Source organism: Nannospalax galili, unplaced genomic scaffold (genome assembly GCF_000622305.1).
Source record: "Nannospalax galili isolate Female #2095 unplaced genomic scaffold, S.galili_v1.0 scaffold309, whole genome shotgun sequence".
Taxonomy (NCBI): Eukaryota; Metazoa; Chordata; class Mammalia; order Rodentia; family Spalacidae; genus Nannospalax; species Nannospalax galili.
Window position 1 is genome coordinate 2,005,846 of NW_008359589.1, and position 24,414 is coordinate 2,030,259.

At 41.3% G+C, this 24,414-nt stretch overlaps 1 protein-coding gene across 1 annotated transcript in view; it reads left to right on the forward strand.

The window, feature by feature from the left end:
- The window catches only part of Dstyk (dual serine/threonine and tyrosine protein kinase), a 54,838-nt gene that overhangs the window by 24,688 nt on the left and 5,736 nt on the right, over positions 1 to 24,414 (forward strand). Inside the window, exons 3-11 of the mRNA XM_008823325.3 lie at positions 8,449 to 9,112; positions 14,171 to 14,403; positions 14,941 to 15,024; positions 16,120 to 16,296; positions 17,019 to 17,148; positions 17,522 to 17,678; positions 18,069 to 18,201; positions 19,818 to 19,931; positions 21,825 to 21,939. Of these exons, the coding sequence (XP_008821547.1) occupies positions 8,449 to 9,112; positions 14,171 to 14,403; positions 14,941 to 15,024; positions 16,120 to 16,296; positions 17,019 to 17,148; positions 17,522 to 17,678; positions 18,069 to 18,201; positions 19,818 to 19,931; positions 21,825 to 21,939 (1,807 nt within the window). The remainder of the gene's footprint in view (positions 1 to 8,448; positions 9,113 to 14,170; positions 14,404 to 14,940; positions 15,025 to 16,119; positions 16,297 to 17,018; positions 17,149 to 17,521; positions 17,679 to 18,068; positions 18,202 to 19,817; positions 19,932 to 21,824; positions 21,940 to 24,414) is intronic.

Genomic DNA, 24,414 nt, shown 5'->3' on the forward strand with positions numbered 1-24,414 from the left:
GACCTAGAAACCCATTTACTTGCAGCTCCCCCGTTGAGAGTATTTGTACCAACCAGAGTCAAGGTATTTTTTACAATGTAATGAGTAGAGATATATTTTCTTAATATGTAATTAATACTTAAAAGTAACAGGCAGGTGGGATGGTTCAGTGGGTAAAAGTGCTTATTGAGCAAGCCGGAGGACCCAAACCCACGGTGAGAGAAATGGCTCCCTCAAGTTGTTCTTTGACCTCACATGTGTGCTGTGGCACACACACCCCCCTGCATTCTTTCACACAATCATTAAATACATACACTAATAATAAAAAAAATTAAAAATTAAAAAAGAAAGTTCAGGAAACTATATAAAAATGAAAATAAAGCCAGCCCTATAAAACAATAAGCAAAAAAAACTTTTCAAATGCCCTGTGAGAATGGCAGAAGAGGAGAACTGGAGGTAAAGATGGGTGGGAAAGAGGGTATTATTAAGGTCAATGCTATGTAAGTTGCTTTGCAAAGGCAGGACTATTGTTATTTGTGTACTTCTTTTCTGTGTGACATAAGGCTTTGGAATGTTAGAGAAGGTGAAGACATTTGCTGCTTCCTAACTTTAGCCTTAGTACATAACTGCTCTCTGTTTGAATTGTCAGTATATCAATCACCCTTTGCTATAACTGAGCTTTAGCAATGTACTGTGAGCTATAGAGTCCCTACCAATAAATACCCATATTCTTAGGAAGCAGTCAGACTTCTCTAGTGATTAAGTGATTGCTTATTGGCATTTGTCATTTTATATGAAAAACAAAACCAAAGAATTATTATTCTGGTGTTTGGAGAGTAGCAAGCCACCTTTGTATTACAGTCTCTTAATCCTGCCAGGAAAGTTGATGGTAGCAGATAGCTTCTTTACATTTTGTGGATTTGTGCAGAATACATTCTATAAGAGAGGTCAGCCTCATGTGATTCACAATGGAAATTAAGGGTTACACTCACCATTCCCTGAGATTTTTTTGCCTTTGATTCAGGAGCAAAATGCTTCCTCATTGCTTCAGTCAGCAATTTCAGATAATGTGTGGGATGTGGGTTGAAAGGTAGATTTTGTTTGTTTGTTTGTTTGTTTGTTTTGAGACAGGGTCTCCCTGTAGCCCCAGCTGACCTGGAACTTACTGCGTAGATAAGCTGGCCTTGATCTTACAGAGATCTGCCTGCCTCTGCCCCTTGAGTTCTGGGATTAAAGGCGTGAGCCACCACATCTGACTGAAAGGTAGAAGATTTTACATGATGATCACTTGGTTTTGAGTAACTAATAAAGGTATTATTACTCTACTAATTCATTCCATACTTACTGTATGCTTACTAAGTTACAGGCACTGTACTGGGTGCTAGGAAAGTGTATAGCCTTCATGATAGACAGTCTGAGGTCAGACTTCTGTTTTAGAAGGCTATAATGGATTCAGGAGAGTTCTGTGTCATCCACTCAGTCTTAATTATTATTTTTTACTCTCTGCATCCAGGAGACAGTACTAGCTTCCCTTTTTTATTTATGCCCATCAAATATGAGTCATCCCTTAGCATATTACCAAGCCACAAATCACATTCCAGTCTAGTTTATATTGATTGCTGCTGGGATCTCAGCCTCTAACAGTCCTGGTAGAGTTGTGAGACCAGCTGCAGTGAACTGATGGGGGAAGGGAGAAGGGAGAGCATTGTATTTTCTGTCCATTTTTGTTTCATGCAGCATATATTTAGGAGTAGACAGGCATATAGTAATACACGCCTGCAGTCCCAGCACTGAGGAGGCTAAGGCAAGAGGATTGAAAATTTGAGCCTACCTTGTGCTACATAGTGAATTTAAGGCCTACGTATAGGGAACATGTGGAGATCTTGTCTCAAAATGAAAACAGCCCCCCCTCAAAATAAAACATAAACAACAGCACAAAGATAGATTTATGAATGTATATAGTTTTATCAAAGATGTCAATATATCAGGTCATACCCACCATTACAAAGCCCCTAATCTGTTGGATGTGGTGGCACATGCCTGTAATCCCAACACTTGAGAAGCAGAGGCAAGAGGATTGCCACAAATTTAAGATCAGCATGGTATATATAGCAAGTTTTACACACCAAGGCCTAAAAGTGAGTTCAAGAAATGTCTTGTGTATCAACTTTTGAAAATAATTTCCTGAAGGTGCTAACTCTCTGTGTAAGTCAGGGTAGCAAATGGAGTTATTTTGAAGAGCAAGATGAGTTTAAAAAAATTTTTTTGATTTATTTTTATTTTATGTGTATGAATGTTATGCCTGTATGTATGTAAGTGCATCCATATCATGCAGTGCCCATGGAGGACAGAAGAGGGCATCAAATCCCCTGGAAATGGAGTTATAGATGGTTGTTAGCTACCATGTGGGTGCTAGGATTGGAACATGGGTCTTCTGCAAGAACAGTCAGTGCTCTTAACTGTTGAGGCATCTCTCCAGACCCTTTAAATATTTTATTATTTTTATTTTATATGGATGAGTGTATTGCCTACATGTATGTAAGTGGACCTGTGTCATGCAGTGCCCACAGAGATCAAAAGAGGGTGTCAGATCCCCTGGAACTGGAGTTACTGATGGTTGTTAGCCTTCATGTGGCTGCTAGGAACCAAACCCAGGTCCTCTGTAAGAGCCAGTGCTCTTAACCACTGAGCCAACTCTCCAGTCCCAAGATGAGGTTTTCCAACCAGAATACATTCCTTGCAATTTGAGGCACATACCCTGTCTGGGAAAAAAAAACAACAACAACAAAAAAAAACCCGAAAAACAAAACCCTTAGTCATCTATCTCTTTTTGTTTTAATGAATTTGTACCTATGAGCAAATAAAGTCAATTTGTCTCTTAAAAGGATGTTAGTCTTACATATGGACTTAGCAATTTTGACTGATGGTTCTGTCAACATACAAAGTAATCCTTTAAGGGAAACTTGAAAATTTATTTTAGAAATTTTAAGAAAACCTATCAAATAAGCAAGCAAATAGACCTTTTCTGAAAAAAATTTTAATTTGATAAAATATCTTTTATTCGTTCTTTGATAATTTCATACATGTAAACAAATGTATCTTGACCATATCTACCTTAACTCCCCCCTCCCTCTCCTACCAAGTACCTCCAACATGTCTCCTTCTCTGTTTCATGACCTCTCCCCTTTTTTTGGTAACTCACTGAGTCTAATTAGTGCTGCGTGTTGGAATGTTGACTGATCTTGTTGGCTTGATCTTACGTAGGTGACCACAGCTGCAGTGAGCTCATGGGTGCAATGGCCGTGCCATGTCCAGAAGACAGCATCTCACAGCACCCCTCCCCATGCTCCAGCTCTTACATTTTTTCTGGCCCCTCTTCCTTGATGTTCTCTGAGTTGTCTGAGTTGGGGGTAGGCTGGCTGGGTACTGATATAGATGTCTCATTTAGGGCTGAGCACTTAGTAGTCACTTATTCTCAGCACTGTGACTAGTCTTTGCATTAACTGTTGACCACTACAGAGAGAAGCTTCTTTGACTAAGGTTGAGGTCAGTGTTTGACAGTATGTCCAGCTAGCAAGACAGAAGTAGTAGGTTCCCTCCTAGGGTCTATGACTTCCCAAGCCAGGGGCTTTTGACAAAGTTTACAATACCAGACCTGAATTCCTTCCTATGGAAAATTTCTTTTTTTTCTTTAAAAAAATTTTTTTTAATTAATTTTTTTTTTTGAGAAAGGGTCTCCCTGTAGCCCCAGCTGGCCTGGAACTAAGAGTAGACCAGGCTGGCCTTAAACTCACAGAGATCCACTTGCCTCTGCCTCCCAAGTGCTGGAATTAAAGCTGTGTACCACCATGCCTGGCTTTAAAATTTAAACTTATGTGTATGAGTATTTTGCCTGCATGTATGTAAGTGTACCCATGCTATGCAATGCCCCCCAGAGGCCAGAAGAGGGTGTTAGATCCCCTGGAACTAGAGTTATTAGGTTATGAGTTGCCAGTGCTCTTAACTGCTGAGCCATTTCTCCAGCCCCTCCTGTGAAAATTTCTAAATAATATATTTTTAAAAAATGTATATATTGGGCTGGAATGTAGCTCAGTTGGCAGAGTTCACTTGCCTAGCGTGAATGAAGCCCTGGCTTCAGTCTTTAGCACTACATTAAAGAAGGCGTGGTGGCACAAGCCTGCATTCAGGTGTGGAGGCAGGAGGATCAGGAGTTCAGGGTCATCCTTGACAACATTGCAAGTTTGAGGCTAGACTGGGATATATGAGACTCTGTCTCAAAAAAAAAAAAAAGGTAAATTTAGAGGAGCTTTTAGTTAAAAAAAAATCCTTATAATTTATCTAGTATATGGGCCAGAGAAGTGAATCAGTGGGTAAAACACTTGCCTTATAAACCGGATTTTGATCCTGAGACCCATGTAAAAAGCCAGATGTGGTAGCAAGCATTTGTAATCCCAGGACTCCTATAACAGGTGGTAGGCAGAGACAGGAGAATGTGCTTGTGGGTCAGCTAGCCTGGAGTATGCAGCACAGCAACAGATCCTAAAGATCTTGCCTCAAAACAAGGAGGAAGGAAAGAATCAACACTCTCTCCTCTCTTCCTTTCCATCACCCTCTCCCTTTTTCCTTTAAAAATTTTTTTAAATTAATTTTTTTGGTTATTTTTTTGAGAAAGGGTCTCCCTGTAGCCCCAGCTGGCCCCAAATAAAATTTTTTTTTTAATTTATGTAGTAGTTTTCTCTTCCTTGGGATTCTTTTTAGCCTTTTTCTCCTTATTACATGTGATTATGCTGTTGGTATTTATGCAGTTGTATATTCCAATTAAACCTTAGAATTTCTTATTGCCAACTTTTTGGAAGTGCTTCCCTGAAGTGACTCAGCATGTATAGGGTATGGAAAGGGCTGTTTTGGACAGCAGAATGAGAGTCAGACACATTTTCCAACCAGAACATTCCCTGCAGTTTGAAGCACAGATGAAACAGCATCTCTCGGCTTGGGCTTCAACAAGAAGTAGATGGATTTATGCAGTGTTTGCTCAAATTACAAATGAGGAGATGCTAAAAGGCCCTTACCTTCCTTGGAGTTCAAAGTCACCAGCCAAATGAATATCATGTGACCTACCCAAAAATAAAGTTTAGTTCTTTGTTGGCAAGAAGGTGAGACCTTTGTGCTTTTCTGGGAATGGGAAAGATAAAGAATAAACCAAAAATACAGTACATTGACAAGCATTGTGAGTGTTTATAGATAACATACTAGATAGATAGGCTGGCACTTCCCAGGCTTTTTTTATCTAGAGAATATCAAAGAAGAAAAAATACAAAGATTTTGTTCTTAATATCTTTTATCAAAAATAGCTGCTTCTGCCAGGTGTCGGGGTGCACGCCTTTTGACCCTAGCACTCAAGGCCATCCTGGTCTACACAGCGAGTTCCAGGCCAGTTTGGATTGAGGGGGTGCTGTTGCAAAAAAAAATACAGTCTTGGCGGGGGACTGGAGAGAGATTGCTCAGTGGTTAAGAGAACTGACTGCTTTTTCAGAGGACCCAGGTTTGGTTCCCAGCACCCACATGGCAGCTAACAACCATCTATGACTCCAGTTCCAAGGGATCTGACACCCTTTTCTGGCCTCCACTGGCATTGAACGCATGGGTGAGGGAACACACACACACACACACACACACACACACACACACGTGCGCACACATACGCACCCATGTATGTGTGTGTATAGATGATAGATAGATAGATAGATAGAGAGAGAGATAGATAGATAGATAGATAGAGATAGGTCTGCTTCCGGGGTTGACAAGATGGCTTAGTGGATAAAGGCCCCTACTGTCAAGCCTGATCCTTGGGACCCATGTGTGGAAGGAGAGAACTGACTTCCACTAGTTGTACTCTGACTTCACATGCACACTGTAGCATGTACAAGCCCACACATGCACACAAAATTAATAAGTAAAATGGTTTAAAAAAAAAGAGGAAAGCTGCTTCTAGTCAAATATGATAGGACAAACCTTTAATCCCAGCACTTGGGAAGTAGAGGGAGAAGGATCAGGAGTTCAAGTCCAGCCTTGGTTATACAGTAAGTCTGAAGCCAGTTGGGCTACATGAGAGATTCCTCTCTCAAAAAAGACAAATAAAATTGAAGCACAAGCATGTGTTTTTCTCAAAGAAGGTAAGAAATAAAATTGTTCTATCTTAGACTTCAAATAAATGTTCAGTCTAGTCTGGTAATTGTTAAGGACTTAAACAGATGGTGATGAATTCTTTTAGAACTCTGTCAGATAACTCTGTAAGGAGGGTTGGTTTGAATTTTCATACCTCTGGAAGCAGCAGGAGTTTGTGCATCTGTGTTAGTGATGATAACTGGTCAGTGTCCCCACTCAGACCTTTATGAAGACAATTTCAGAGAGGTGAGGAGCAACTGTGTGTTGGATAGAAATCTATGACACTCCTCAGGAAAGGAGAAAACAAAAGCAGATATTATGCCCTAAGAGAAAGACCCATGGAAGATTTATTTCTAAACCAAAGATCATTCTGGAAATTCACAGCCTTTAGAGTATCAGTTAAGATTGAGTTCTGTTACCTGTAACAGACCATCACAAAAACAAATGCTTAAGCAAGATGGTTTGATTTTTTTTTTCCCTCTCACATAAAAGGATCTGCAGATAGGCAATTAGGAGCCAGGCTTCCTTCTTTTTGCTTCATCATTCTGGGTGCTGGCGTCCACCTGTAGGTTTCCTGGTCAGCTACATGCTTCTCTGCTCTAGCCAGCACATCTGCATGTGGAAGGAAGATGGACAAGGCCAAAGAGCATAGTTGGTAGAATCAGTTTTTTCTCGTTCTCTGTCTTGCACTCTTTCTTGCTCTTTCTTGTCCCACCCCTCCTTCTGCAAAATATAAAGGCTAAGTATTGCCTTGGTGAGCCTTATTATCTGCTATATCAAATGATCATATTCACGTATGTGTGTGTACATGTGCACACATGGTATATGCATGTGAGTGTGCAGGTGCACGCTCATGTGGAAGCCAGAGCAGGACTTTTGCTATTTTCTTGGCCTTATTGCCTTGAGACAGGGTTTCTCATTGAACCTGAAGTTTGTTAAGCCAGGGAGTTCTTGGAATTCTCTTGTCTCTGCTCCTGCACCTCCCAATGCTGTGGTTACAGACACACACAGCCATGCCTAGCTTTATACATGGGTGCTGGAGATCTGACTTTAGATCCTCATCCTTGCACAGCAAACACTTCTCCTCACTGAGCCATTCCTCCAGTCCTCAAATGATCATATTCTATGACAACTTACGTAGCTGAGGTGTTGGAATAGCTGCAGAATCTTATACTAATATAGAAATAATATTTGATAAACTTGGCTATCAATTTGCAGTGTGATGGTTGGTTCAACAACTAGTTATGATATTGAGGACTTACTTGTGCTAGGCATTGGAGTTCTGATAGTGACTAAGATAAACAGGGTCTCTGCCTTCAAAGTGTTTATAGGCTAATGAAGCACAAACATCTTCCCTTCTCCTTCTCTCCTTTCTTCCCCCTTCCCTCTTCCTTCTTCACTTTTTCTTTCCATTTTCCTTTTATTTTGAGACAGGGTCTCACTAGGTTCCAGTCAAGTTTGGCCTAGAATTCACTGTGTCCCAGGCTAGCAAAAAACTCTTGAACCTCTCACCTCCAGCTCCCAAATTCCAGTACTACAGGAATGTTCTACCATGTCTGTCTGAACAAGATGAGTTTTAATTAAGTAAACTTTATGTTGAATATGAATAAAAAGAAGTAAAGCATGCCAGGGATTCTGTAACAGGAAAAACTATAAAGACATATACATCCATATTTAAAGGATACTGAATTTAGGCTAGTAAGTGGGGATGTGGGTGTGAGAGGAGGGCAAGAGGAGGAGGAATCTAGGTGTGCTTCCTGATGGTTGCTATAACAATAACTATTTTTCTTCCATTATTTGTCTCCTTTGCTTTCTTTTTTCTTTTTTTTTTTTTTTTTGAGACAGGGTCTCCCTATAGCTCCAGCTGTCCTGGAACTCATTATGTAGACCAGGCTGCCCTTGAACTCACAGAAATCTGTCTACCTCTGCTTCCCGAGTGCTGGAATTAAATGTGTGCACCACCACACTGGCCATAACTGTTACTTGTCTCCTTTTCACAGGGATTCAATAGGAATTTACAAGCATCAAAGGAAGGCAGGGACTAAGTATTCTTGCATCTGAAATGACTGAAGGGACTGCCATCTTTTCAACTTACTTTTTCTGCTCTCTAGATGGGTGCTTGCCTTTGTTGGTTGCACAAGGGGCTGCTGGGAACCATGGAAGGAGGTGGGCAATGATTGGGTGCACTGAAGTCCAGTTGTTCCACTATATATCTGGATTTTTGTCTCAATGTAGGTGAGACTTTAGGGAGGCAAGGATTGGTTCTGACCCTGAAGTTCTGATTTGAACCCCTTCTCCTTCTAGGAAGTGGACATTGTAGTGGCACCATGCCATAGCCACCGGCCTGTGGTGGATGTTCTGGGAGACTTGGTGAATGATTTCTTGCCTGTGATAACATATGCACTCCACAAAGATGAACTCTCTGAAAGGGATGAGCAAGAGCTGCAGGAAATTCGAAAGTATTTCTCCTTTCCCATGTTCTTTTTCAAAGTACCCAAGCTGGAGATAATCGACTCTTCCACTGGGAGATTGGAGAGTGAAAGATCACCACTATATCACCGGCTAGTGGACCTGGGCTATCTGAGCAGCAGTCATTGGAACTGTGGAGCCCCTGGTCAAGACAGCAAAGCTCAGAGCATGTTGGTGGAGCAAAGTGAGAAGCTGAGACTCTTGAGCACATTTTCTCACCAGCTGCTACAGACACGCCTGGTGGATGCAGCCAAGGCTCTGAACCTGGTGCACTGCCACTGCCTTGACATCTTTATTAACCAGGCCTTTGACATGCAGCGGGATCTGCAGATCACTCCTAAACGTCTAGAATATACCCGAAAAAAGGAAAATGAGTTGTATGAATCATTGATGAATATTGCTAACCGAAAACAGGAAGAAATGAAGGATATGATTGTTGAGACACTTAACACTATGAAAGAGGAACTTCTGGATGATGCTACCAACATGGAGTTTAAAGGTAGGTTCTAGATAGTTGGTGGGATGCCAGGACTGCAGAAACATCTGATTCTTTTGGCTTGAAGCTGAATATGCTGATTCCTAAAGTCCACTAAGAGACAGCCACTGTAAGTCAGATGAGGTGGCCTGTCTTGGTTTCATAGATCTTGAAGATTCACCCCAAGACCATTAGCCCAACTTTTGCTGAATTCTCCCTGATAGTTCTAATCTCCTTTTTTGTCTCTATCCTTGTATTCCTGGAGAATTTGACAATGTTGTATTTCACCTTTGCTGTTTTTAGCATGACTCAGGCTGTCTCATGGTGTTGCCTTTTGTCTCATGGACTTCTTAAAAAATATATTTATTATTTTTATTTTCTGTATATGAGTGTATTGCTTGCATGTTACAAAGTGTACCGTTGTCATGCAATGCCCTCGGAGGACAGAAGAGGCCATCAGATCCCCTGGAACTGGATTACAGACAGTTGTTAGCTGCCATGTGGGTGCTGGGATTCGAACTTGGGTCTTCTGCAAGAACAGTCAGTATACTTAACTGCTGAGCCATCTCTCCAGCCCCCTTGTTTCATAGTCTTATTTTGTCTTCAGGTTGTTCTTGAAATCCAGCTTAGGAAAATTTCCCAACATAATTTTAGCTTTTCTGGCAGTCCCACTTTTCACAAACAACTGTTAACAAAGTTGGGCAAAGCCGTGGGTCAGGGTTTTGGTGTCTGAGGTTTGGATGCTGTTGACTTTTATACTGATGACTTTTATACTGAGCCTCCATGAGCATTAAGTCTACCACACAGTAGTTAAAATGACGTGCTTCGCAGGTTACTCTTTAGATTCTCAATCATGGGAACACATGCACATCATCTCAGGGCTTTTCAGATACTGGTGCTCAAGACTATGAAAGACCACTCCAGACTTCATCAGGATTGATGAAGCATGGTGCTGTTTTCCAAAACCTTCCCTAGATGGATTCTGATTATTTCCATTGTTTACATGAAGGCACATGTATTAGTTTTCTGTTGCTGTGATAGAAGCACCATGACCAAGGGAACTTATAAACGGAAGAATTTATTTAGCTTACGGTTCCAGAGGTACAAGAGTCCATTACAGTGGGGAGGTATGGTGGCAGAGATGACTAGAGTAGGAGCAGAAGCTAAGTTCTCATACCTCCAAGCAGGCACAGAAGCAGAGTGTGACTGGAGATCCAGCAAGGCTTAAGAACTCTCTAAGCCCACCCCCAGTGATGTGCTTCCTCCAGTATGAGCACACCTTAACTGTCTCATTCTGTCTCCAGTGACATGCTTCTTCCAGCATGGACACACTTTCTAAGACCTCCCAAAACAGCGCCACCAAGGGGGGACAAAATACTTGGAGCCTATGGGGAACATTCTTATTCAAACTATCACAGAGCAAAAGGCGTAAAAGGGACAAATAATTTTACCCAAGTTCCCACAATTAGTAATAGAGGCAGGATTTGAATTAAGACAATCTAATTCTAGAGCCCATGTTTGATATTTCAGTGTTTCACTGCTTCTTAAACTGTTCTACGTTACTGATGCCACTTCTTCCTGGCACTCAGCTTCAGAGCCTCAGCATATCCTTACTAGTCTTTCCTACATTCTCATGTGTACCCAGTTGCCAAGTGCTCATGAGTCCTCTGCTATTTTATATCTGCTGATGAAAGCTTTTTTCTCTTTCTTTCATTGTGTAGCCCAGGCTGGCTTTGAACTTAAAATCCTCTTGCCTCAGCCTCTTAGATGCTGGGATTATAAGCATGTACCACCACTCCCATTATGCCTTCTGTAGTCTAACTGTACTATTTTTACCTAATCAGTCCCCCTGACTGTTTCTTTTCTTTCTCTACTTCATCTTTACTGGATCCCTGTTCTTATAACACCTAGTATTAAACACCTAGTATTAGAGAGCTTCTAAAGCCCAGAGAAACTTTATCAATCTTATTTTCTAGTCTTTACCTTCCTATAATTTTAAATGGGTTGGTCTTAGCTGTTTGCTATCCTCCATACACCCCCTTAACCCTTTTGCATGTATATTAACTTAAGTCTGGAATGTCTTTTATTTTTCTATGAATTTTTCCAGATTGTATCTACCCTTCAAATTCCACTCACCTGTACACCCACAGCATTCCACCTGTAACCTGTCATCTTTTCTCTTATAATGACTCCTATTTTCTAAAATTCCAAAGTTGAAGAATATGAACTTGGGGTTATTCATCATCTTACACCTTACATCAAGTAACATAGAATCTCTTTCATTTCCTGTCTCCCTTTCCTCCCTTTCTCTGTAAAAATGAACAACGATACATCTTTGGTAAATTTCCTCTGTGGAGTGGCTGAGAAATGCTCACTTACAGTGGAAGTTCTAGGAAGTCCTCTGAATATTTAAGGACCATGATGTATCAATACACATGATGACAGCAGGTCAGGGCAGCAGGCTTAGATAGATAGTATAATATCTGACTGTACTATGCCAGGAATACCATCTTTAGTACGTCGGATACAGTGTTTAGCTTAAACAGATCAGTAACTGGAGCAAGTAGATCAATTGTCTGACTCCACTGACTGCATTGTAGGTTTGTGGATCTATGCACTTAGTGACTACATATTAGGTACAGTTCAATAGCTGACTCTTACCTTGTTCTGAGTCTTTTCTGGATACCTTGAAGCAATAATAAGTGGATTTAAAATAGAGCTTTCAGCCGGGCGTGGTGGCGCACACCTTTAATCCCAGAACTCGGGAGGCAGAGGCAGGCGGATCTCTGTGAGTTCAAGGCCAACTGGTCTACATAGTGAGTTCCAGGACAGCTGGGGCTACAGGGAGACCCTGTCTCAAAAAGAAAAAAAAATAGAGCTTTCATATAATCTGGTAGAGCCAGATTTCAGTTGTTATTTGTCTTTAAATAAAGGCCATACATGCATGGTGGGTAATAGGATGCACATACTTTAGAAAATGTTTATGTTTAACCTAGGTATGGTGGCATATGCCTATAATCCCAGCTCTCAGGAGAAAGAGGCAGGAGGATCATGAGTTTAAGGTCAGCCTGGGTTATATAGGGAGTTACAAGTCAAAAAATTGTTTGCTTATTTTATGGTACTGGGAATTGAGCCTAGGAATTGAGCTAGACAAGCATTCTACCACTAAGCTATATGATATACCCTACCCCCATTCTTAAAAAAGATATATGTACACACATGATATTTAATTAAAAGATATGAAGACACTGTCCCCCAAGCATTCAGTTCCTCTCCTTAGGTTCTCTTGAATTTTCCTTTTCTCTTTTTCCAATGTATAGCTTAGAAAGCTTTTCACAAATGTGTGTTTATATCTGTCTTCTAATGGGTGTGCCTCAACTCATTTTCCCCTCTTGGTAGAAATTTAGGCTGTTTCCTTTTTTTTTCCTTCCTCTTTTGGTATTACAAACTACTGAACTGATCATCATTGTACATATAATCTTTGAGATTTGTAGGGATAGATTTCTAGAAAAATAATTTTTAGAAGCAGAATAATTAGGCCAAAGGGTATGTATGATTTTATCTTTAAAAACATGTTATTTATTAACTTATTTGTTTTTTATGTGTATGAGTGTCTTGACTGCATGTATGTAAGTGCATCATGTATGTGTAGAGTCCATGAAGATCAGAAGAGGGCATCAGATTCCCTGGAACTGGAGTTACAGATGGTCATTAGCCACCCTGTGGGTGCTGTGAAGTAAACCCATGGGGTTCCTCTGCAATAGCAGCCAGTACCCTTAACCACTGAACTGTCTCTCTAGCCCATATCTTCATTGTTAGTTGGTTGGTTTAAATTTTTGATTACTGCCATTTGCACAGGAAGTATCAATATAAATTTCCGACAAATTTGAGAGTGCCTTCCTGGGAACAGATTTTTTTTTTTAAACTTCTTTCCTCTCTATTTTTAAAAAAAGTTTGTCTTTTATTTTTATTTTTGTTTTATTTTTGACACAAGGTCTCGCTGTGTAGCCCTGGCTGGCCTGGAACTCAAAGATCCTCCTGCTTCTGCCTTCAGAGTGCTGGAATTAAAGGTGTGTGCCATCACACCTGTCCTCTTTATTTTTTTAAGATTATATTTGTTCATTTATTTGAGGAAGCTATGTGCCACAGAATATGTGTGGAGGTCAGAGGACAGCTTGAAAGAGTTGACTCTCTCCTTCCACCATGTAGAATTCAGAAATGAAACTCAAGTCATTAGGCTTGGCAGTAAGTGCCTTTTACCCACTGAACCACGTTGTTGGCCTCAAGATAGATTTTTTAATCCTGAGAGGTAGTGGCACAATAGGTATAGCAGTTGAGCTTCAAATTTTATTTAATAATTGGCTCAAGTAAAATTCCTGATCCTTGGACTTGTCTGATTAATATGGTAGGCAGTAGATATTTTATAAAGATCTTAGGCTTTGGAACCAGTGAACTTTGGCCTTAAATGCTAGCTGTATTACTTCCTAGCTGTACCATCCTTTCCCCCAGTGCCTACTTTGACCTGTTTGAGTCTGTTTCCTGATTTATGGATTATAACTAGTAATACTTATCTAGCAAAATTACTGTGAAGATGAAATTAAATTAGGCTGGGCCTGGTGGTGCATGCCTTTAATCTCAGCATTCGGGAGGTAGAGGTAGGTGGATCTCTGTAGGTTCAAGGCCAGCCTGGCCTACATAGTAAGTTCTAGGCCAGCTGAGGCTACAAGGAGACCCTGTCTCAAAAAGACCAAAAAATAACCCAAAGAAACAGAAATTAAATTATGTAAAACACTTATTATTGTGCCTTTCAAATAGTTTGCATTCAATAAATAGTGTTCTTCCACTCCTATAATTGCAACATAAAAGCTAACAAAGTCAACAGACTCAACTTCTATGTCCCATCTGCCTTAAGTAGTTGAGCATTGCATGGCCCCTCATCAAACTAAGAATCAGAGTTCATCAACCATGTCTCTTTGTAGCTATTGTCATGGTAGTTCATTGGTGATGACTTGGGAGATGGCCTTGTTTAGTGTGTTTCCCCCTTTCCTTCACAGCTAACTAGTGTAGTCTTTATCTCTATAGATGTCATTGTCCCTGAGAATGGAGAACCAGTAGGCACCAGAGAGATCAAATGCTGCATCCGACAGATCCAGGAGCTCATCATCTCCCAGCTTAATCAGGCAGTGGCTAATAAGCTGATTAGCTCAGTGGATTACCTACGTGAGAGCTTCGTTGGGACCCTGGAACGGTGTCTACAGAGCCTTGAAAAATCACAGGATATCTCAGTTCATATTACCAGTAATTATCTCAAACAGGTATGCAAAGAATGGTTGCTAAGACATGGAATCACAGATAGCATATGGAATGGTTCATGTACAACCCTTTCCTTATATTAGCCAAGAATTTCTCTTTTAACCAGTCTAATTTGAATTTCATTTTGTTTTCTTCTCACATGAACACTCCCTGTAGGAGGTACTGGTGAACTATAAAATGATAATGAATAAAACTAAATAGGAGGTAAAAAGGTCTAACTAGTCACAAAATAGGTGGTCGACTTAAGTTGACTCCATATATATAGAGGGATAAACTCAGAAACTTTGAGACTGGACTATGGTTCTTTTGTTTGAGTGGGCAGGTAGGAAAGGGGTGTTGTATAGTTGAGGTTGGCCTGGCCTTGAACTTGCTGTGTTAGTTGAGGCTCTCCTTGAACTCCTGATCCTCCTTCCTCCACCTCCCAAGTGCTGAGATTACAAGCATGTGCCGTGTCTGGCTAGACTCTGGTTCTTGCAGTAAATAACAGGACAATTTAAAAAGAGCTATCTGTACATATTCCTTAATGTGTTTTCTTTCAGATCTTAAATGCTGCCTATCATGTTGAAGTCACATTTCACTCAGGGTCTTCAGTTACGAGGATGCTGTGGGAGCAAATCAAGCAGGTAAGAGTTCCTTAGAAGAATCATTTTTTAGTCCTTATTTGGCTTATTTATATTTTAGACCTACCAACAGAGAACAGAGTCTCAGCATCTATGGTAACTAGGGTGGCCTTGTTCTTGTTTGCCTGTCTGAGAGAATTCTGGTATATACATATTCTCAAATAGATTACCAATGTTCACTTTAATTTTCAGATTTATTTATTTTTATATTATGTGTATGAGTGTTTGCCTGCAAGTATGTATGTTTGTACACCATGTGCATGCCTGGTACTCACAGAGGACAGAAGAGGTCATTGAATCCCCTGGAACTGGAGTTACAGATGATTATTAGCTGCCATGTTGGTGCTGAGAAATGAACCCTGGTCCTCTGCAAGAGCAGTAAGCTCTCTTTACCCTTTCCAGCCCCCTCCCTTAACTCTTAAAAGTGTTGAGTTTACATGATAGTTCATGAGCCACAAAATTCCACTTCATTAGCTACTTAGTTCTTGTATTGAGCCTAAATGTTTTCTCAAACCTAGGCATTGTTGGGGCTGGGGATATAGCTCAGTGGTATACTGATTAACATATGCAGGGCCCTAGGTTTGATTCCTAGCACCTTGAAAACAAAACCAACAAAAACCTAGGCATTGTTATTACCAGAGGCCAAGAAAGTGGTTCCTGTTCTGAATTTGGATCTTAAATAGAGTTTTTTTGTGTGTGTGTTCTTTTTATTTTTGGTGTTTTGAGAAAAGATCTCCCTGTAGCCCCAGCTGGCCTGAACTCTCAATGTAGACCAGGATGACCGCTTTCTCACAGGAGATCCGCCTGCCTCTGCCTCCTGAGAGCTGGGATTAAAGGCATGTACCAACAGGCCTGGCTTAAGCAGAGTTCCTCACTGCTTCATAACGAGATTAATCAGTTAGTCTCTGAATGTAACATGCTGAGTGTTTGCAAGCATTTAATGTAGGCCTACTGTTCTTTGATGCTTTCCTCTGGCTGAACCCTGCTATTGAGGTAGATGGAGTTAGAGAGGACATTGGGTTTAATACGGCTCCTGTGAAGGAAGCATTGTTGGAGCCTTCTCCATCCTTCATTGATCTTACTGTCCTCATTTGGCAGATCATCCAGCGTATCACATGGGTGAGCCCACCTGCCATCACTCTAGAGTGGAAGAGGAAGGTGGCCCAGGAAGCGATCGAGAGCCTCAGTGCCTCCAAATTGGCCAAGAGCATTTGCAGCCAGTTCCGCACTCGGCTCAATAGTTCTCATGAGGCTTTTGCAGCCTCCTTGCGGCAGGTTGGTATGTTGGAAAGAAGATAAAGCTGGGGTAAGATGAGAGGAGCCCCATCTACAGGGGAACCAGTTGCTTTTTGCTGTCCTGATAATTTTGAAAACTTATTAGTATATTTTATTTTTATTCTAGTAAAGAATAACATGTTATAGGAAGTGTCATCAGCAAATTTTTCATGTGGATCTTTTTTTAAGATATTTTATTATTTTTATTTTATGTGTGTGCGTGTATTGCCTGTGTGCAGGTAAGTGCACCCATGTCGTGCAATGCCTGCGAGGACAGAAGAGGCTGTCGGATACCCTGGAACTGGTATTACAGACAGTTGTTAGCTGCCGTGTGGGTGCTGGGAATCGAACCTGAGTCTTCTGCAAGAACAAGTCAGTGTTCTTAACCACTGAGCCCAGTCCCAAGAAATGACTTTCTAACTTCATTCCAGTTCACAATTATGTGCCATCTGCTGTGTGATGAGTGTGAGGAAAAAGAGAGACAAACAGACACACACACACAGATGGAGAGAGAGAGAGAGAAAGAGAATATGAACAGAAGAGAAAAAAAAATGACCTGATAGTTCACTATGTGTTAATCACTGTGTTAGACGTGCCATTTACATGTCATTCAGTTCTCACAGTTTTTCACATGAGCAAGATATTATTTTTCCTATGTAACGGATGGGGAAGCTGAGGTGAGGGACTTAAAGTTATGTTATCTTTTCCTGTTTCCCTCCCAGCTGGAAGCTGGCCACTCTGGCCGTCTGGAGAAAACCGAAGATCTGTGGCTACGGGTTCGAAAAGATCATGCCCCTCGCCTGGCCCGCCTTTCTCTGGAGAGCCGTTCTTTACAGGATGTCCTGCTGCACCGTGAGTCCTTGTTTCTTTCCAAGGAGATTAGAGGAGAGTTCACCATCTCTGGCATTCTTATGCCTGGCCCCCGAGAATTCCAGTGTCTTAGGCTGCTACTACCTTGCAAAGCTGCCCAAGTACTTTCTGGTGTGCTTTTGAATTCCTGTGGTCTGTTTGGTTCTGCTGTTTATGTAATATGAATAACATGATCAAAGTTTATTGAAAGTAGTCCATGTCAGTTACTTTCTGTTGGATTAGAATGACACTTGAGTTTCTTCCTACGGCACAACTGACTTACTGGCCTCTAGTCAGGTCTGCATCTAAGAGTCTTAAAGAGGTTGCTGGTGAGTTCTTATCCCTCCTGCCTTATTGCTGTCTTTGTGTCTTACAGGTAAACCTAAATTAGGACAAGAACTGGGCCGGGGCCAATATGGTGTGGTGTACCTGTGTGACAACTGGGGGGGACACTTCCCTTGTGCCCTCAAGTCGGTTGTCCCTCCAGATGAGAAGCACTGGAATGATCTGGCCTTGGAGTTTCACTACATGAGGTGGGGCCTGGTCTCATTCATTTCTCTGGGAAAGATCCAGAGAAGAACAGAAGGCTGGAATAATTTTTCTGCCAAGAGCTACAGCACATCCTGACTCTCTATACCTAGATTTCAAAATGTTAGAGACTAGTGTTTGAGGGTTTAGCCCAGACATACTGTCTTTGGTCTTTTCCTGTCATCATAATTTCTCAGACTCTTCATTCTGTTTTCTTTATAGTCCTTAAGGTTTATCAGTATTTAGATTTCATGTTTCTTTGATCTTGGTGGAGAAGCAGTTCCCATTTCCTCTGTCTAGACTTGGACTAAGTGTGGCTGTGAGGTCCCTTCTTCCTACATCCAGGCAGCTCATGCAGAATTAGAGTCCATGTATGGTGTTTCTTTTTCCCACAGGTCTCTGCCAAAGCATGAGAGATTGGTAGATCTTCATGGATCAGTCATTGATTACAACTATGGTGGCGGCTCCAGCATTGCTGTGCTGCTCATTATGGAGCGACTGCACCGAGACCTCTACACTGGGCTGAAGGTGAGGCCAGATAAGGGCACAAGACCCACCTGGAGCCAGGTCCAGCCCTTCCTTTCTGGACTTCATGAAAGCTTCTAGCTTTCATAGAAATTGTTTAAGTAATCTGGCTTTATTGCATTCTTTCCAGAATACCTTAAACATTTCTCAGAATCTTTTTTTGCTCCAATATATATCCAGAATGCTGTTCTTCACCTCTTTGATGTTCCATGGCATGATGAATCATCTAGACCCTTAGAAGAATAGAACGCCTCACTGTCACTCTGCTGGATGAAGCCATTTTTTGTTTAGTCAACAAATACTTTCTAGTGACCACTTTGTGTAGGCTGCCATGTTAAGGATGGTTAGATAATAGCAAAAAAATGTATAATTTCCAGGCATGAGAATTGCAGTCAGTGACTATTTCCTGAGGATGGAGAGATCCCCAGAACTGACATAAAAAACCAGGCATGGGGCATGTGCTTATAACCCTGACCTTGCAAATTGATGAGCTTCAGGTTCAGTGACAGACTCTCTCGAAAAATAAAGGTGGTGATCAAGGAGCGATTCCTCATACATACATACGTTCACACACTGTCCATAACACCACATACGCACAAAATTTAAAATTTTTTAAAAATCCAAATTCTAGTTAATTATAGATATTGAGAGGCTATGTAATCTACAGATTCTAACACAGGCCCCAGTAAGGTTCAAAGCAGAAATCACTTATATGGGGTTTGAGATATAACTCAGTGATAAGAGTGCTTTTGTGGTCTTAAGTTCAGTCCACACACCACAGGGAGGTGTGGGGGTCGATCACAAAGTCACTTATAAAATCTTGTTATATGATCTTGAATTGAGATATGCCACTGAAGAATTTCATTTGAGTAAAGATGAATTCCTCGGTTGAATGCTGGCTTTCCAGTTCTCATCTAAAACAGTCGCCAGAGAGGAATTGGGTTTCTCTTCTATGTTCCTTACATTGGAGCTGAGTAGGAGAGAAAAGCTGGCCTCAGTGTTTGGTTAGGTCCTGTCTCATGGGTCCCTTGTATAGGCTTACATGGAGACTTCAGAATAAAGTAGAGAAAACTGACAAATGTTCCAGGAGTCACAGGGAGTCAATGACATGAAGAAAGAGCCTCCAGTGGGCTCCCTCTTTTTCTCAGAAGAATCAGACTCAGTAGCATCTGAGACTTTTCTGTACGTGGGCTAGAGGACCCCATTTGATCTTATGGAGCAATTTGAAGGACATTTTCATAGTGACATTGTATTGGAACCCATAAAATCAAACCTGGGCTAACCAAGCAGTGAGAGCAAATCTGCCGTGAACAAGTTGAGTTGTTCTAATGGTAGAAATGAGCTCCTGCTTTAGGCAGCCAGAGGCAGTTCTTCTACTCACACCTGGGGACTATCCTGCTGCCACCTGCCACCTGTGAAGGGTTTTATTTTGCTTTGTGTGCAGTACAGCTTATTTTCTCTGCTTCTTCCCTTCCTTGGCTGCTTTCCTCTTCCCTTATTTCCCATTTACCGTTCTGTACTTTTGTGCCATAGTAAGTCGTTTAGTCCGCACAAACGGAAGTGTCAGTTGGTTATAAGAGTTAGCTCTTATAACATCTAGCTTCTTTTGTCTTCCTAAGGCTGGACTGACCCTGGAGACACGTTTGCAGATTGCTCTAGATGTGGTAGAGGGAATACGCTTCCTGCACAGCCAGGGGCTTGTCCATCGTGACATCAAACTGAAGAATGTGCTGGTAAGAGCTGTGTTGAAAAGATTCCCTGCTTCTGTGGGGAGTGACCTTTTGGTGCATACCTGCAAAAGTCACCTTGGTCCTAGGAAAAGTCCACATGGAAAGTAGTAGAGTTAATGCCTTAGAGGGTAGATGGTATCTTAGACTTCAGCTTGAGGAGGAGTTTCATCAAATTGCCTTATATGGGATGGCTTTTTCTTCCTCCACTATTGAGACGTTCTAACCTCAAAGAACAGTTAAGAATGGCCTGACAGAGACCCACATGCCTGTGCTCTGTGTTCCTGACAGTGTACCCACTTACAGTCTTGTTCTTTGTTTAGTTTTTCTTGTATTATATGATGGTAAGTTGTTGATACTTCATTCCTGAATATGTCAGTATGGCTGACCTAAGACAGAAGAGTCTTCTACATAATTAAAGTGTCATGATCACACTTAGGAAATTCCACATTGATGGTACTGCTGTTTAACATATACCCTATATTAATTTCTTTCAGCAGTCTCTAATATACCCTATGGCTCCAATTGCTGTTTTTCTGACCTAGGATTGAATCCAAGGATGCCATAGTTTATTTTTTTAGCATGCTACTTTGGTCTCTAATCTAGAATAGTCTTTTCCATTGTTTGCTTTTATGGCATTAGTATTTTTGAGGAGTCCAGGTCTTTGTTATTTTGGGGGCTTGATGGGAGATGCTAGATGAGAGCTGAGATGAGTAAATGTACCTTAAGACCATGTTATATAAATCATAAAGCAGCTTTTTTAATTTTTAAAATTAATTTTTACTTTATGCATATGAGTGTTTTGTTTGTATGTATGTAAATACACTGTGCATGCATTCCTTGCAGAAGCCAGAAGAGGGAGTTGGATCCCTAGGGTCTTGAGTTATGGATGATTGTTAGCTACTGTGTGGGTGCTGAGAACCGAACCTGGGTCCTCTGGAAGAGGAGCCAGTGTTCTTAACTGCTGAGCCATCTCTCCAGTCTCCATAAATCATAAAAAATATTTTGATGTACTTCTTTCAAAAAAAATATATTAGGGCCTGTGAAATGGTTCAACCAGTAAGGGCACTTACTGCCAAGCCTAACATGACCTGAGGTCAATCCCCAGGACCCACATGGTGGAAGGAGAGAACCAACTCCTTCAAGTTGTTCTCTGAAGTATGCATGTGTGGGTGTGCACACATGTGCACACACACACACTCTGAATGAATGAATAAATAAAATGTAACAAAGAATTTAGGAAAAAATATGTATATTATAGTATCAAGATGGTATTTCTGGCAACACTTGAGCAACATAAAAAGTTGTAGTTCGTGAGCAGAGAAAGCTACCAGTTTGTAGGTAGAAACTCAAGAGTCAGGCTAGGAGCCAAATGGGACATGTTGATTCTCTTGGATCATTCTTTGCTTGTTTGTTTTTATGGCATTTTGCTGTGCTGGGGACAGGACTTAGGCCTTGCTCATGCCAGTCAAGCTCTCTGCCTAGAGCTGCATGCCCAGTCCTGTATTGAGCCATTAGGATGTTCAGGACTCTTCTCAGGCAACTAAAAAACCTTGACTTTCTCTCCAACTTTCTGCCCTGGAGTCAACAGGAGAATCAGGTGCTGAAATGTTTTCCTCAGTGTCCTTCCACAGACCTTCACTTATTCATTCTCTCAAAATATATGACAATCCTAGTATGTGCTGGACACCATGCTAGTGCTAGGTATATAAAAGATGAAAGAAACAGTTTCTGCCATCATGTTGCTCACAGTATGGGGAAAAGGACAGTGATGGGGATGAATGTGGAGATAATGAGGTTGGACGCAGGGTTTACTAAGCACTGCTTTGAGGCTGGGTATGCAGTTGAATGCTGTGTGCAGCATGAAACACAAGTTAACCCCCCCCTTTTATTTGGCAGCTGGACAAACAAAACCGTGCCAAAATCACTGACTTAGGATTCTGCAAACCAGAGGCCATGATGTCAGGCAGCATTGTGGGGACACCAATCCATATGGCCCCTGAACTTTTCACAGGTAAGGGCAGTGGTCCAGGCAGCGCTCACTACTGTAACCTTGAGTGCTATTCCTTGGGGTAAAGTAGCTTGTACAAGTACTGCTGGCAGGTCTGGCACAGGCAAGGAAGAAACTAGAACAGGGAAAACCTAGGGCAGGGGAGAGTGAAAAGGTAAAGAAGTGAAAAAGAAAAGTATAAACGGTGGTTACCAAGTACACTTTTGGATGTTTCTATGGGTCATTAATGCTGTAATTGACATAATTAGTCACTTATTTGATCATAACGTGTTTGTTGAATAACTTCTAAATGATGAAAGTTGTCTTCAATAAAGAACTTATAGTCAGCATAGACATATATTGAGAGAGAGAGAAAATAATTTGGAAGCAATGTAAGGCAGCATTAAATGCTAAATTATGGGATATATAATATACTGTTGGTACTTCGTGAAAGAACAAATGAAAGTTGAAATGGTTGATGGTTTATGGTAGAAGTGAGACTGGGGTAAAACTTGAGTCATGTCTGGAAAAATTGGTAGTGGAAAGGGAACTGATGTTTAAGTCTACACTTTGAAGTAGGCAATTGCAAACATGTTTCTGGTTTTTTTTTTTTTTTTTTTTTACTTAATGCTTACAGCAATTCTGTGATGATGGTGATACATTTTTAAAAATACTGTTTTTATGTGTATGAATATATTGCCTACATGTATGTAAGTACACCCATGTTGTGCATTGCCCAAGGAGATCAGAAGAGGGTGTTGGATTCCCTGGAACTGGAGTTACAGACAGCTGTTAGCTACCATGTGGGTGATGGGAACCAAACCTTGGTTCTCTGCAAGAGTGGTCAGTGCTCTTAATTGTGAAGCCATCTCTCCAGCCCCCAATGGTGATACATTTTTATGTCAGTTTCATGGATAAAGCTGGGACCAGATTGATGAAGTAACTCATCCCCAGAACATTGAGCTAGAAGGTAATGGGCATGTGATTTGCTTTTCTCTTTCTATAGCCCAACCATGTATCATGAAAGCGGAAGCTTCTGGAGGCTGGAGAAGGGAAAATACTGATGGAAATTACAGAATAGAAATAAGCATGAAAGCTAAAAAAAAAAAAAAAAAAAACAGCAAAAAGGGCCAAGTGTGGTGTGACACAGGTCTTTAATCCCAGCACTCAGGAGGCAGAGGCAGGTAGATCTCTGTGAGCGGGAATCCAGCCTGGTGTACATAGTTCCAGGCCAGCTGGGGCTACAGGGGGACCCTGTCTAAAAGAGAGGGAGAGTGAAGAGGAAGGAGGAAAGACAGAGGAGGGAGGCATGAAAGGAAAGTGGAAAGAAATCCACTTGGGGAACAGAGAAACCCTCTGAGCTTGAAATCCTCACTGAGGGCTAGGGTTGTTATAAAAGAAGTAAGGACTTGGTGAGCTTTTGAGCAGGGGAGAGAAGCAAAGAAAATGTGCCCAGAAGACCAGTGTGGCAGTCAGTAGTGGGGATCTGAGTGAGAAGAATCAGTGTAAGGAGACCAGTTAGCAATGATTTGTTTCCAGGATTAGGTTGGTACTGATGCTGAAACAAAGCTTCAGTGCTGTCTTGATGTGAGTGATACGTAGAAAAGGATGATTGACGTCCAGGACTGTGAAACCTGGAGCCTTAAGTGGTTGGGACTGGTGGGGATGCCAAGGAAGATGGGACAGCAGTGACAGGCCAGTCATTAGTATTGGCACAAGGAAAAATTAGCAGTGCATTTGAATTTCTTTCATATTATGGAAGTTGACACCTGACTGTTCATTAGGTGACACAAAGAGGATTAGGCATCAGCAGACAGCTGTAATCCTGCCTGTCAGAACCACTTAACAGATACTCTGCTTTTTCTGGGTTTACTTTGTTGTTCTCTTTCTCTAGTGTTTGCTCTGTTTTGACTACTTCATATTTTAGTTCCTTTGATTGTTGTCTACCCTATTGCTGTCAGAATAATACTTGTAAAATATGTTTTTTTTACCTCTACTTTAAAAAAATAAATGACCTTTGGGACTGGAGAGATGGCTCAGCAGTTAAGAGCACTGACTGTTCTTGCAGAGGACCCAGGTTCGATTCCCAGCACCCACATGGCAGCTAACAACTGTCCTTAACTCCAGTTCCAGGGGCTCCAACACCCTATTCTGACCTCCCAGAGCACTGAATGACACGGGTGCACTCACATACATGCAGGCAATGCACTCGTACACATAAAATAAAAATAATAAATAAAATATTTTTTAAAAATGACCTTCAACTGTCCCCTAAATCTAGATTCCTCTTTGCCTTTAAAATTTTTTTTTTATGAGGTGGGGCTGGAGAGATGGCTCAGCAGTTAAAGAACATGAGCTGCTCCTGCAGAGAACCTGGGTTCAAATCCCAGCACCCACATGGCAGCTAACAACTGTCCTTAACTCCAGTTCCAGGGGCTCCAACACCCTATTCTGACCTCCCAGAGCACTGAATGACACGGGTGCACTTACACACATGCA